The following is a 15,464-nucleotide window of genomic DNA, read 5'->3' as shown; positions in this document are numbered from 1 at the left end:
GGCAGAGGTTCGCTGGATAAAGAAGGCATTCCTGTGTTTAGGTTGGGTTTCCTTTTGAACACGCTGCATTTACAGTTAAAAAGCGAGGTGTTCTTCCTGATCCAGCCACAGCCCGTTAAGGAAAACAGAGGGCAGGCCGGGCCGGGTGTAGGTTAATTAAGGAAATGGATGTGGCGTCCTGCTGAGCTGCTAAGAGAGCTAATGGACAGAGAGTGGACTGTGACTTTCAGCAGCAGGTGGGGGCCGGCTGGCTGGCCGGGTGGCAGAGAGAGGTGGGGGGATGGGCACCCATCTCATTTTATGGACTACCAGATGACCCACCTAACGTAAACAATGCTAACAAAGATACTGCAGAAGGAGGGAAGATAAAAATAATCTTCCACTATCTAAAATTACAATATTGATGAATAATAGCCATATTTACTGTATATTGTAATATTTATAATAATTAGCCTATTATACAATAACTAATGAAGTATATTCATGATTGATATCACATTTCACCATACTATGCATGTGCACTTGCTAGAAAAAGTTGTTTTTACTAATTTAAAGACACATCTGGATCTCACGTTGCTATCCGTAGCTTACCAAGACTTTAAACATTACGCACTTTTGCCTAATTCAAATAAACCTCTCCCAGAAAAGAAAGATTTGGTCTGAATGTGAGACTCTCTTATTGACTCCCAGCCAAACAAGCAGAGGCAGTCTAGTCTGCTAGACTGTTGTTTTCAGTGAAGACAGAAGTAGTTGGAAGTGAGACGTTTTGCTTTGCTTATATACTGTGTCTGCTGCTAACTTGTTTTGAATACAAATACTTCTTGAATACATGTTTCTCATGGAGGCTCTTTGGCTACAGTTACACTTGCCGTTTCAGTGTTTTATCATCCAGTCACGCGTGGATGCATTATGTGACTGGTCTGCATGCACAAAAATTTGGATTCTACTCACATTGCTTTCAGATCTTCAAAACCAGATATGAAAGAGGTCGGGCTCACATTGTGATCTGAATTCGGTGTAGTCTGGACACAATCCAGACACAATGTGCGTACAAGCAATGTAAAGAGATGGAGAAGGTGACAGGAAAAAGTAAAGCAGACGCAGATTTAAAGCAGTACAGCCATGAAAGCCTTTTTCAGGCCATGTGTGGATGCACAGTGATCTGATCTCATGAAATCTTTAGAATCGCATCTCAGAAATTGTATGTTGCCAGGTGTAACCACATTCTGTGATTGGGTCATGTTGGGCACAATTGGGTTTTGGGTCTTAATCAGCCCTGAAACAGTCTGTTTTATCAGCAGACACATGTACCATACATGTACAAGGAATTTGCCTCAGTGAGTTTGTGTATCATAACATAAATGCAGCAAAATATACAGACATTATGTGCAGAATGTAGATGTGGTCCTGTATAGATGGAGGCACCAACACAGTCAGGATTAGTGGTTCCAGTCCTTGTGTAGGTCAATGAGTTCTTCACAGTCTGCAGCATTATAAATAAATTACAGATTTGGGATTGAGTATGATAGCGGTGTTAAGTTACATGTAGCGGTGGCGGGCGTGGATGGGTAAGATGTAGACCTACAGTGAGCGGTAGAAAACACTTGGCACGCAGCACAGGAAGTTTTGATAATATGCTATTGTTTCAGTTTAGGGAGTGTGGTTTGTGGTGAGCTTGTTTGATATTGTGGCGGACCTCCTGCCACAAATAAGTATAATTTAATGAGAAACCATGTCATATGATGCGACCAGTTTTAGCCATTAGCTGATGCTTTAATCCAGGGCGACTTGCATTGACTGACACAGTAGAATGAGCTGGATTCTTACATCGGCGATATAACAAGCAACCAATAGCGACAGACTTGACTCTTCCTTGACAGACTCTTCATGATTTCACTCTAAAGAAACAAGCTTGCAGACGCAGCATGAGCAGAAGGTACAAAACGACACCTGCTGTGTTAGTATTATTTATCCACTAACCTTAATTAAATTAATCAAAGGAAAGCTGACTGAGCATGGGTGCTTTTTCACCAATGACCTCCTTCACATGTATAGATTCATAAGTTGGAGTTGACCAGTGTGCACTTCTCTCTTTCATGGGAAAAAGGAATTGCGTCACCCAGCGTGGTCGATGATGTGGTTAACCGCCGTTCACATGAAATGGAGAGCCATAGAGAAACCAAATGCAGTTGTGGTTCCTTGTGCGATCAACGCATGGTGGTCGTTTTCAACCTTAAGTTTTCTGATGCATGCACTAAGAGGCAGCTTAGGTATGCAAGGACTTGTTTGTGTTTCTGTACTTAAGTTTTATGCAGAGTACTGGTACTGATTTAAAAAAAAAACGGTACTATCCTAGAGTTTTTCCAGAACTGATACTCCATTTTGTTTGTTTACCATCACCAGCTTGCATAAAAGTCACACTCAGGAATGTAAATACTTGTAAAAATGTGTTTGTTTACACACTGGTGATGTTTGTCTGCCACTTTAACTGAAAATCATTCAGATCATCCAGACAACTTCTGATGATCACCTCCTGCATTTGTACAAGCGTGCCATTTTGCTACCAGCATTCAAGAGCAGGGGAAGTTGTGCATCAGCAAAGTATTTCCCACAGGAAACGCTTTTTTGTAGTGTCTGTCCTCATCAAAGGATTTGAGGGGGTAAAACAAAGTTAACATGTACAGTTGTTGCATATTAAACAACTTTAAGTGTTAGATTTCATGTCATTTTTGATTATTGTTTTAGTTTTGATGTTTTAATTTTTGCCATATGGTATCATTTTAGAATCAAAACTCAGATACCAGGCCTGGTGTTGGTACCAAAGTCCAAACTTTGCTATCACAACAACACTACTATACCATAAACATTAGGTGGAACATTATTATTTGTTGGAGTGTGGTCTTCCATAGTCTAAACCAGGACTTTGTTAAGCATTAGCCTACTAAACATCCACAGATGTGCTCTGCTCCACCTTTAGCAAACATTAGGCTTGTCTGTTCAAAGCCTTATGGGTAGCAGCAGCAGGTCATAGAGGGGTTAAGAAGACACAGATAATCTGCAGAGCCTGTAAACATGTTGAGTATTGACTATTGATCAGTTAATGCAAGGGTTCCCCAACATCTTCACTGAAAAGACCCCCATATAGATGCATATTATCCCATGGACTACCACTTGATAAGATTTTGACCCTGGCTATCCCCAACTAAGGACAATTTGTTGTGGTTATATTTGATTTAGTTGATAATTGTATACTTGTCTACAATGAGTTAACCTATCTCTACAGAGGAAGTCTTTCTTTTCCCCAGACTTTGCTTAGTGGGTTCTCCTAGTTAATAACAATCAATAAGGCACTGTCATTGAACAGAGGAAGTTTCTAATAAAGGGGCTAGACGTGACACATGTCTGCACAGACTGAGTCAGTGCCCTCATGTTCAACTCCTGTTTTTGAGTGTCACTGAAGCCACCGCCATAAGGGAAAATCCCAGCAGTTTTAGATGCAACAATCAGCCGTTTCTTCTAACACAGCTTTGCACAGTTGGTCTCAAAGGTCCTTGAATAGATGCACATAAGGCCAAGGACCACCATTTGTGAAGATTTTGTTCAAGGGGCTCTCATCTGAGAAACATTTTGTTGGTAGACCTGGGTTAGTACAGAATTTCAAACTGACTATACTGTAGGTGGGATGAGAACAGAGGGGATAGTCATTCTTCTTGCACATTCTCTAATTGTGTGTAATTGTTTCTGAATTAAATAATAGTGAATTGTAAGTATTCCTCATTTTCATGGGACCCATTGGAAACCCCCTGAAGGACCTTGGAGGTTCCTAGACCCCAATTTGGAAACCAGCAGCCTAGCAGACATTGTTGGTGGCTGAGACGACGAGTCATGATTGTTTCAAGCAGATTGCCAGGTAATAGGCTTACTCATGCTGTCTGGAACTGCTAGAGGTCGGTTTATTTACTTCAACCTCTGGCTGCTCGAGAACTTGCTTGTAGGAGAGGCTGGTGATTGGTCGTAATTGTTGAAATCTTGATCACATGCAAATAAAAGTATTCGGCTTGCAAATAAGACTGTACAAGGCATTTCAGAACACGTGTAGATGCCAGTCTCAAATTTTTGAAGAAGGTCCATCAGATAGATAGATAGATAGATAGATAGATAGATAGATAGATAGATAGATAGACCACCAGGGGTCCTTGAGGGCATTGTAGGGGGTCCCCAGCAAATTGATGTATTGTTAAACCTCCCCATTATTTCATTAACACAATTAGAGAATGTAGAAGAATGATTATTTTGATCATAGTTTCACTGGTAACTGGTAACAATACAAATATTTTCAGATTTGGGTCTGAGAGACAAAATCTCATTCAAATTGGGGTCTGTGGCCCTTATGTGGATTAAATTAGGGGTCCTTGATATGAAAACGGTTGAGAATCACTGACCTAAGACACCACACATTCACCATAATTCAGTTTTCCTCAACATTTCATTCTCTCAGACAACAACATCCATTCCCGAATGATTCGTTGGACACCATGCTCGACTGTTCTCTCAGCTCTGCCTCTCCCACACCGCAGAAACGTGACCAAAACAATGTCACTCTCATGTGGATTTTTTGTAGGCGGAGACGTCACACAGGGAGTCAATTCTCTGCAGGGCAGCTAGATGTGTGAGCAGAGGAATGCGTGGGTGAATTTACATCACAGAGAGCGTGCCACTGGTCCCCGAGGCGTGCTTTCAGACTGCAGATTGAATCAAACGCCTCTGACCTGTCTGAAGCTGATGGCAGGCAGCGGACCGTAACAAGGAGCGCTGCAGGATTGAGTTACAGTCGGTTCTTCCCCCAGCAGCTGTTGGAAGAAATTCCTGATAAAACATTTGTCTGGGCCTGTGAATTGTCCCTGCTGAAAGCTTTGCTATGAAATTGATTTTTAGTAAGGAGGTAGTGTGTCCGTATCCAAAATACTCAACAGCCGCTTTATACGAAAAGGAGAGACGATGAAAAAAAAACAAAAAAAAAACGTACTGCTGTTTAGGAGACACTTTGCATTTCGCTCTTAAGTTTTGATTTGTCACTTTCTGTGTGGAGAAGATTTCTCACCAGTGACCATACCAGACACTAGGGCTGGACGATATGGTTGAAATCAATATCATGATAATCATAAGGATTTTTATCGATATCAATATATATCACGATATGGTTCATGTATGCAAAATCACGAACCGAATGGTAATGTTAGGTGTGATGTCAAACAAAACTGAAATTTTCAAATAATATTCCTACCATACCTCATTTTATCAGAGTTTTTAAGTAAAATTTGCTTGTCATCATCAATTTAGACAGCAGAAATGTGTGTCACGATATTAAAATATCTTCATATCATCATGATGTGATTCCACTGAAAGACGATAAACGATAATATTGAATTATCATCCAGCCCTACCGGACACCAGAATTTAATTTGGGGGAAATGAGGTGAATCTATGGTCTCAATTAGTGGAGATGGGACGCTCTGTTGCAGCCCTGCTTTGTGATTTAGGCTGGTAAGATGGGTGTATTTTTACATTAAAAAAAAATTTGCTACTGCAGCTTTAAAACTAATTTATCCATGCAAAGTTGGCTGAACATTCGCACCATTCCGCACATTCACCTTTGGGAGATACCTGGCAACGCCGCTGTCTTCTTCTAGTTAATGTTCTCATATTGGAAAAAGGGTAAGCAGCTGTGGCTATTATTATTAAAATGCTACAAGCGTCTGCTGAGCCGTTATAATGGATGGTAGTAGTGTAAATGAAAGATTGTTGCATTGACATTAAGAGCCACAGATGCAAAGCGTGTGCCGTCTGTCGTTTCCAACCTGACCATACAAAGTCATGGTTCGGCACAGAGTTTATTCCCGCTACTCTAAATATTAGGCTCACCAGTCTGTCATCTTGACTAACTCATAGCCCCATAGCTTCTGCTTGACAGGAAATTTGTTAGAATGAGGGAGGGGGCGAGAGACACAAAAGAGCGAGCGAGTCAGACGGAAGGGGGGGGATGGAAATTTAGTCATAGGTAGAGAGAGAGAGAGATAGAGACGCAGTTCAAAAACGAGGGCGAGTGGCGTTACAGAGACAGACTTTGTAAGAGAAAAGTGAGTGGGATTTTGTGTGACAGACTTTCACACAACGAATCAGACTTTAAAACATCTTTGTCATCTGAGCAGTTGTCAGTTTTCATCATATAACACTTCTGAGGTCGTCTGCCAACGCCGTTCCTCTTGGTGGTGCGGGGATCGGTTTCGTCTTAAACTCACTGGCCGTTTCCCATGACTGATTCACAGCTTTTTTTTTTTTTTTAACCTGATATCCCCCCCTCCATCTGTCATACGCTGGCTGCCAGCCAGGTTGTGTCATGGTTTCCCATGTGTAGTCTACTGATTTTTCCCAACTGTTTAGTGGAACAGGCCGTTCCAGCTGTATGGCTCACACTGCAGGTCAAAATTAGAACATTACAAGACCGACTAGTCAGATTTCGATGAAGCCATTTTCACGCATGATGCCTTATGATGCATTTTACTGTTTTGGTTTCGTGTGAATGGCAGACAGTGCCGTGTCAACACCTAGAATGATTTCTGTAAAAGTTCTGGATTTATGTGTAAGAACAAAACCATAACATTAATGGATCAAGCAGGAATGGCTTAAGCATTAGTGTGTTGAATTAGTTGACAAAAACTGGACCCATGCTGAAATAAGAGCGCTTCTGAGCATGCGGGCATAAAAATAAGTCTGGGTAACACTTCAGATTAGGGAACACATATTAAGTATCTTACTAACATGCATATTAGTAGTGTATTTTTAATTATTACAAACTACTTATTAGCACCTTATTCTGCACTATTGTATTCTACAAGTAGGCCTATAGCCCATTAACTATGAGTTTTCCCTCAATAGCCTCATAATTAGTGCTTATAGCAGTCAGTAAGGAAGTTGTTGCACATGAATCAGGCTCTTGGTATGCTTTGCTCAGTTTGGGGCTTATAAGGTGCCAGTATCACATTATTGGGAAATTATTAAACTATTGAGAGAAAACCCATAGTTACTTGTTAATGTGTTTCCTAATCCAAAGTATTACCTAAATTTGTTAGCAGATGTCAGAGATGGTGAAAGATGCGGTTAGGACAATATTTAACTAGCCTCCTAGCCATGGCAAAAATTAGCAAACTGAAATCCCTTAGCATTAATGGGAATTTAAACAAACAAATTAAAAAACACCCTGAGAAACAGGATAATTTTGCTCTATTTTCAGCTGCTGGTCCCTTTGGGGAAGCAGTTGTTGGTCGTGTGAAGAACCCAGACCTTTGCTGGCAAAGTTCATCCAGCAGTTACATCTCCCATGTGTGAAAGGGGCTATTGATATGAGTGTTATGTGTTAAACACAGACTAGAAGGCGTCTTTGTTAATTGAAACTAACTGACCGAGACGCTTGTTTTGACTTTTCTCTTTCTGCTGAATTTGCAGCGTTCAGTGTCCAATTGGCCTTTTTTTTTAAATCAGGTTTCACAGTTCTGGGAACAGTTTTAACACAGTTTCTGTTATGGATTTGACCTCATCACAGAGTCAGTGCTGTGTCTGCCACAATCTGCTATCAGCTGTTATCTGTGGAGAAGGTGGCGGGGTGGAAGCAGAGATGTTTATGTGATGTCTGTCCTTCTAACGGTCATTTCAGTGTTTTTCCTGCATGCATTCAGCCCTCACTGCTGAAATGCCCCCAGTTGCACCCACTGCTTAAAAAAAAATTCTGTTCAATTGGGCTTTTACACACAAAACGAGCTTAACTTAATATTTTGCACATTCAGTGTCAAATGATCACCAGAATTGCTAGTGCCTCCCTCATGCCGATGCCGTTGCGTTCATATGACGCCCAGGCGTTGGGAGGCGGGTGGGGGGGTCGGGGGGGTGGGGTGGGGGGGTGTACCCTGAATTCCTCTCGATCTGTCAACTCCCCGCAATTTGCTGCCCTGTGCAGGACAAACCCCAGAGCCGTAAACAAAGCTGGTCTTCAGGAATGTTGGGGAGGAGCCTCGATGGTGTGGAGAGTCTTTGCAGTTGGTGTTGGGTTGAATTTTATGAAGCGTCTCACTTGATAAAACTTGGACACAACTTTCCCCTTGCATTTTGAGCTTTTTCTCTTACAGCTATTGCCTTGTGTCAAATTTTTGTTTTTCAGAGTTTTTCCCTCTCCATTATTCTCCAAATCATCCCTGAATTTTTGCTCATCTTACCACTTTAAGATCTATTTTTGTTTGTCTTTTTCTTGGCTCCTTTAGGTTTTTTTTTTTCATGAGGTCATCCTACCCCATAGACAGTATGATTACTATCGCTAAAGCTCTTGGGGGAACTCAAATTAGAGTTGGCCATTAGGCCTCGCTTCACAGGATGTGGTTGTTTTCTAGAAGCCTGTATCCTCTGACCTGCAGCGCTGCAGCGGCATGTCTTGGCAGATTTATGCCAAATGTGCAACTCTCTCACAGAGTTTCTTCAGAGGAACGTGAGATCACCAGTTTCGCTGGTGATCACCATAGATTTACTCATAAAACAACTCTTTCCTTTCCTTAAAATGATCCCTTTATCCCACTGATGCTTTGAAATAGTATAAAATAGCTGAAACATTTTAATATCCAACAAGGGATGCCTATTTTGAGTCACCACTCAGCTGTTGACTTAGCTACTGTCAACACTGCCTTACTTGCTTTGTGTATCTTACTGTGGCAAAGAGAGGGAGAGTTGGTCCGAGTTCCTAACTTTGAGGATTGGGCAGGCCGTCAGAGGAAGTGTGTCACTGGGGTTTGCGGGGAATGGCAAGGAGTGAGGAGGAGGCATGAAACTACCTGACCAAATATGGGAACACACACACACACACACGCACACACACGCAAACGTGAACACACCTACCTCTTCTCTCTGTTTTCTGTTATGGAGTTGTGGCCTTGGCTGGAGGTTTGTCTGCACAGACCTAGCTTAATAGGAATGTTGGCCCACCGCGAAGACTGTTTCCAAAGTGTTGTCATGCTAAATTTGCAATATTGGACAGTATTGAAATAGACGATTTTCAGCCACATTGATGATTCCAGTCTTTACTCCTTATTTAGTTCTGTTTTTGACGTCGTCCATGAGTGATAAATGCTTGGCAGCTGAGTGTGGTAGGGAGGCATCATAGGACGGCTTAAAAAAGCCACAACTACTTCTCTCCCTCCCCTCTCTGCTTTGCATTCCTTACTGTCGGCTGCTTGAAATGTTGGCCATCTTTGTATTTTAACTACTACTACTGTTCTGTTCCAATCATTGTCTGCTGTGCTGTTAGACTCAGATGCCCCTGTTATCTGAAGATGCCCTGTAGAGATGCTATGTACCTTAAGGCCTGTGATGGCGTGCAAGTTTCCAACCCCAGTCAGAAAGTAATGTAGCATCGTGGTTTGTGGTAGTATAGAGGGACTGCCGGCTGACGCCAGCTGAACATGGCCTAATAATTCCTCCATATTTGGAATAGGCTAAATGGATGGCTCCTCCTCTCTGCCACCTAACAGTAACTGAGGCATTTTGCCACAACTTCTGGAAAGATCCTCGATAAAACATGGCATAGGAAGATAGACAAAACGAAAGACAAGATTTTCTTTCCCTGTATTTACCCAGATAATGTCATTGAAAGTTAAAAATCGATTTTAAAGAGACCAGGCCATGAAAGAGGCATCATGGCAAACATAAAAGTTGTAGGCAAAAACAGAGAAATGTATAAATGCCATGTCAAGTGCCTTGTTCAGTGGCAAATTGCTGTATGTTTTCTGTTGCTGTGGTATCGAGATGTGGTACTTTGGTACATTCTGCAGCTGGTAGAAGAACAGGTTGTAGTTGACTAGTGTTTTTTAAAGACTTGACCACTTCAATGCTTTTTCCTGTGTGTGCAGGAATTGTTGCTCTGTGTTCACACTAATCAGTCACCATCTCACCATGTCAACTAGAACATTGCGCTTGTTTTGACACTATTAAAAGAAATGCTAAGACTCACTGTACCGCACTTAACCTTTATAACCACAACAAAATACACATTCACACACACACACACACAAATACACACCCGTTCTTCATCACAGTAAATCTTTTCCTGTTTATATTTTTGTCTGTTAGGTCACTGACAGTAGTAACAAAATAAGTTTTACCTGAGTGGTCCCTGCTGTATAAGTATAGCTATATAACTACTTCATGATACACTGTACCAATGCAATACTGCACACTTACTACACTTCTTTCTACAGCTGCAACAGTACTGCATGCTCCATTATAGAGTCTATAGAGTTTTGGGGGTTAGTTCATGTGTATCATGTGAAATACATTTGGCACTATTGACTATTTGACCCTTGTAATATTGGGTGAATATGAGTTTTCTTCTGCTGTTGCACTCATTGTAAGTCACTCAAGTCTAAATGCTGAAAATGTAAATGTATTTGCTGCATGTTGATGTTCCCCTCCGTTCGACTAAACCCTTTCTGCTTTCTGTGTTTGTCTTGGTACAGATGGATTTGCGGCTACTTTTGATAGCAACATTATTAGCGGTCCTTGGTGACAGCGGGGCACAGCAAGGTAAGATACAGATGCATGTTTTTGGTTAAACTATAAAATATCTGCTCACTCAGTCGGTATTCACTGTTAAACTTCAGATTTCCATTAATTATTTTCTTTTCGGTAGTTATGAGTTGTCATTCTCTCTGCATTGAGCCAAGTATGACACCCAATTGTTGCAGACGTGAAATAAATCAACATAAACATAACTTAAATTTTAAAGCACAATACAGGGCACTTGTATACTAGATTAGAAACTCCCTTGCTTTCAGCCATTCTATACTCTTCCAGTCTTAGTTTTTCATTCATAGTTTTACGACGCTGTGGATTCTGTTGGCCTAACGGTGCGAGGCTTTTTTATAAGGTGATGTCATCCCTTGATGCACTGCCTGGAGGTTTTGTCAGCATGACATTTAGTGTTTTGCAGCCAGAAACAGAGGCTGGATTCAATTACCGAGCTTACGGGAATACTGATTCTGATGGCTAAAAGAACGTTATATACGCTGTCTGTTTCAGAGGGGAGCGAGTGCATCAAGGCAAACGCACAGTCATGTGGGGAATGCATCCAAGTCGCCGAGTCGTGTGGATGGTGCACAGACGAAGTAAGTTCAGTCGTTAAAGCTGCCGCCAAACTATTTTATCTTATGAATGAACTTCTTATCTAGAGGATCATAAACTGTGGGAGTGGCATTTTCAGTGTTTCCTCTTTTGTGTAGGAGGGATGCTTGAGTCATTTTTTAGGTTTGGTTCTACATCTGTTGCCATTTTGGTCCCAGTTATGGTCCTTTTTTTTTTTTAAATACTTTTCTTTATTAAGCTTTACCCTTTTTCACACAAAGAACAAATGAGGAACAAAGAAGCCAGTCATCATCTTGTGTATATAAAATGATAAAATCTCTAATAAAAATATAGGATCTTATGCAATTTTACATTTACATTTAAATTCCACGGGTCCATGTATGGAAGTGGGGGGAAATACAATGGGATGCATTCAAAATAAGTAAGTAAATACATAAACATTATCAAACAATATAATGGAATTTCAAATACAATATCATGAAATAAGTACATTAATCATTTTGATTAATTTGAAGGGGGACAGGCTAAAAAAAACAAATACACATAGTATATATTTTTTCCTTTCTCCTCATATATGAATTTCCTCATACGTGCAGGACATACACACAAATAACATACATTTATACACATACAGTACATACCCTATGTATACCTATACATACATAGTGTATATATATATATATATATGCTTTTTCCATTTTAGTTATAGTCCTTGCAGGATGGTGGTATCCTAAGTGTTGGAGAGTCAACCATCATTGGTTCAAATCCCATCTGGGGACCAAGAGACTCGCTGTCCCCTCCCTGCCTGGATTAAGTGCCCTTGAGCAAGGCACTTAATCCCCACCTGCTCTATTAATTCTCAACATTAGTATCGCAGTTCCTTATGTTTTAGTGGGAAATTTGCCTGAATTATGCTGTTAATTTAATTTGACATTTCCTCTAGTGGTGGTGGTGCTGTGGTGATACTCCACTGCTGAATGAATACAGCAGTGGAGTATCACATTTTATACAGTATAATACAGTTGAGGTTAATATGAGTCAGTACTTCCTCTGAAGCCGATGGGTGTGAATTAAGTCGAACTATTCGAAATATTATTGCATGGTCAGGGTGTTATTGTCGTGTTGGTATGTGTCAAGACAGAGCAGCGTTCCTGTTATATCTTGCCTGCACTTCTCTGTCAGACTGCAGAAGAAACTCCAACCTTTTATCGTCCAGGCTTGAAAAATTAGGTTTCGAGAAAAGCTTGTGAAATCATGTGACATGTGAAATCATGTTTAGTACAGTCATGGTTTGGTAGTCATTTTAATTAAGTACTGCTAGTTTCATCGTCTGCTTCTGCTCTTGCTTGTATTTGCGGGAACTAACGACTAGGGATGGGCATGAGTACTCGAGTACTCGATTTGGACGTCAGTATTCGTTCAACGGTTCAACGTATATTACTCAGTACTCACATTTTTGTTTTGTTTTGTAAAAAAACATATGTGTATAATAATGTATATAATAAATATAAACGTAAATTGACCCTGTTCTATATTAAAAGTTTACATTTTTTGGACGGGACTGCTAGCAAAAATGATAGATCTGCACACACATGTTAACTTTGAATTTATGGTTTAATAGGCTAATTGAAGCCTCGTTGTTCAATAAATGAATTTCAAATTGCACTTGTTTTCCATTGTTGGCCAATTTACATAAATGTCAAGGTACTAGATAGTAATAGATATTCTTACAGGCCTATAGCCTACGAAATTAACTGTTTAGCGTTAGCCACACTTTGGTTCCGCTTGTGTGTTTCCAGTCGGACACGGACCCCTACCCGCATTTTTGCTTGAGTGTTAATTTCGGACCATATTCTTACGTTAGTTTTTTTTTTTGCGAGTAATAATAATTTAATGCGAGTACTCGAATATTGAAATTACTTAAAATGCCCATCCCTACTAACGACTATGAATGTTGTTGTGTGTGCTGCCCACTGCTGAAGACATTGTGCATCTCCTTTTCTGACCAAACTGATGATTTCACTGTGAAGTTTGTTATCTAGTGAACACGCTGAACAATTTTCTGTACCGGCCCCTGCAAACTGAATTGTCCTCCGGACAATACATGGTCTTGTATCTGTACGGTATTTTAACTTTCAAATAAATCTTTAACTAATGTGTGTAAGGAATTGATGCAGGGTGAGAAAAAGGCTTGTTCAGGTCACGAGATTTTAAAGAATTAGGCTGGAGCGCTATTTCTGTTTTGACTTGGCTCATTGTCTCAGTCAGGCTCTCCACCACTGTGCCTTGTGGGATATCATGTGCATCCAGGCTATACTGTTATTAGCCAGGCCTCCCGGTCATCTGTTTCTGCTTTTCTCCTTCTGTCTAAGAACAACGGCCCACGCACCAGACAGTTTGAGGCCAGTTGACGTAAACTGGATTGAACCCAGGGGCCTCATTTGTCAGAATGTTCTCTGACTTCATCCTAGATTCCACTATGTGCTTTATCATGTCAAAAGATCATGGAAATTGTATCTGCAACATTCATACCTTGGATTACTGTGAGTTTTTTAGTTGAAATAACACAGAAAATCAGATAAATTGTTCATTTAGATTTTTATTAAATCTAGCTATAATATAAATTAGGCTGCAGTATTCATCAGAAAAACAAAGTCTTGTAATAATAATAATAATCTTGGTAACACTTTACAATAAGGGTACAGTACAATAAGGGAACTTATTGTAAAAATAAGGGTACAGTTACATTAACAGTTAACTAATGTGTCTGGTAATCATTTACTAATGGTGTTCATGTTAACTAAGGTATTCATTTATACATTATTTAATAGTCATCTTTATAAACTATTAAATAATGTATAAATTAATACCTTAGTTAACATGAACACCATTAGTAAATGATTACCAGACACATTAGTTAACTGTTAATTAAGTGTTAGTTAATGCTTATTAAGCATTAACTAACCCTTAACTTAGTGTACCCTTATTGTAAGGTGTTACCATAATCTTTATATAGCACCTTTCTTAACAAAGTTACAAGGTGCTACAATATGAGAAGAAAAAAATGAAATGAAAACAAAAACTGTAACCTTATGGAGATTTATATTTGATTTCAGCTGAAGAAGAACCTTGAATGTGTGTATGTGGAGTGATAGCTTGAATCTACTGTCCATAGTATGTCTTGCTCTGTCCCTTTGTACTGTATGTGAAGTCCTGTTGTTCCTGGACCATGCGTGTCAGTGTGTACTGTGTTACTGTGCAAGTTGTCCACATGTCTCTGCATGTCAATCGCACCAAAACAAATTACATTTACAGGAGCTATCCGTACGTCTCTGCACCTTCGGTACCAGCAGAAATTCCTGTGTATTTTTTTGTACTTGGCAATTCTGATGCTGTATTAGTGGTTGATGTCATCCAAGCTGAAAATGTCCTTTTTGATCAAACCACAACACTGCTGTGACGCTTTGACCAATGATCTGTGCTTGGTTGGTTTAAAGTACTCCTGAAAACATATTTTTATTGGAAGGCCTTTCTATAAGCACTCGACTCTCATATTTTTTTTAAAATTTTATTTATTTGTTTTAATGTAAACTTGTTTTATCTGACATTTTATCTGATGAACATGGCTATGGTTTTATGTTTTATCTTCTTTGCTTTTATCACATTTTGTTTTGATTTGTTTGTGTGAAGTACTTTGTAACATTTGTTCTGAAAAGGTCAGTTAAGTGCTATATAAATAAAGTAGTATTATTATTATAAAAGACTTATCAAGTGGCACGGTGGCCTGATGGTTAGAAGGCCGTCTTGTAACCAGTATGTCACAGGGTTGATCCCCACAACAGCCGAGGAGTCAGCAATATTCAGTAAAACGACTTCAGTAATATGCCGATTGTTGAAAATTCCTAAAAAAAATAATCTTACACTATCCTCTCATCATCTACACAGAAATTCCTCAATCAGGGCGAGTCCAAGTCGGCCCGCTGCGATGATCTCGTCTCCCTGAACAATAGGAAATGCGCCGTGGCCAAAATCGAGAATCCCCGCGGAAGCACAAAAGTCGACATGGACAAACCCGTCACCAACCGCAAGAAGGACGTGGCGGAGAAACTGAAGCCCGAGCAGATCACCCAGATCCAGCCGCAGAAACTCACCCTCACACTCCGATCCGGTAAACACTCGCCACCCGCAGCCAAACCTTTCTTCTCGCTTTGTTTTAACGCTCTGCCGTCATTAGAGAGAAACGGCTGGTCGAATCTGTTAAGTGGGAAGAGAAGCAGAAAAACATT

At 40.2% G+C, this 15,464-nt stretch overlaps 1 protein-coding gene across 1 annotated transcript in view; it reads left to right on the top strand.

Annotated features, from left to right (window-relative positions):
* LOC139915883 (integrin beta-1-like) overlaps nt 1–15,464 on the top strand; it is a 34,413-nt gene that overhangs the window by 4,040 nt on the left and 14,909 nt on the right. Inside the window, exons 3-5 of the mRNA XM_071904660.2 lie at nt 10,554–10,620; nt 11,116–11,201; nt 15,124–15,346. Of these exons, the coding sequence (XP_071760761.2) occupies nt 10,554–10,620; nt 11,116–11,201; nt 15,124–15,346 (376 nt within the window). The remainder of the gene's footprint in view (nt 1–10,553; nt 10,621–11,115; nt 11,202–15,123; nt 15,347–15,464) is intronic.

The sequence above is a fragment of the Centroberyx gerrardi genome, chromosome 13, assembly GCF_048128805.1.
Source record: "Centroberyx gerrardi isolate f3 chromosome 13, fCenGer3.hap1.cur.20231027, whole genome shotgun sequence".
NCBI classification, from domain to species: Eukaryota; Metazoa; Chordata; class Actinopteri; order Beryciformes; family Berycidae; genus Centroberyx; species Centroberyx gerrardi.
Note: the sequence above shows the minus strand (reverse complement) of the source record. Positions and strands in the feature narration are given on the sequence as shown.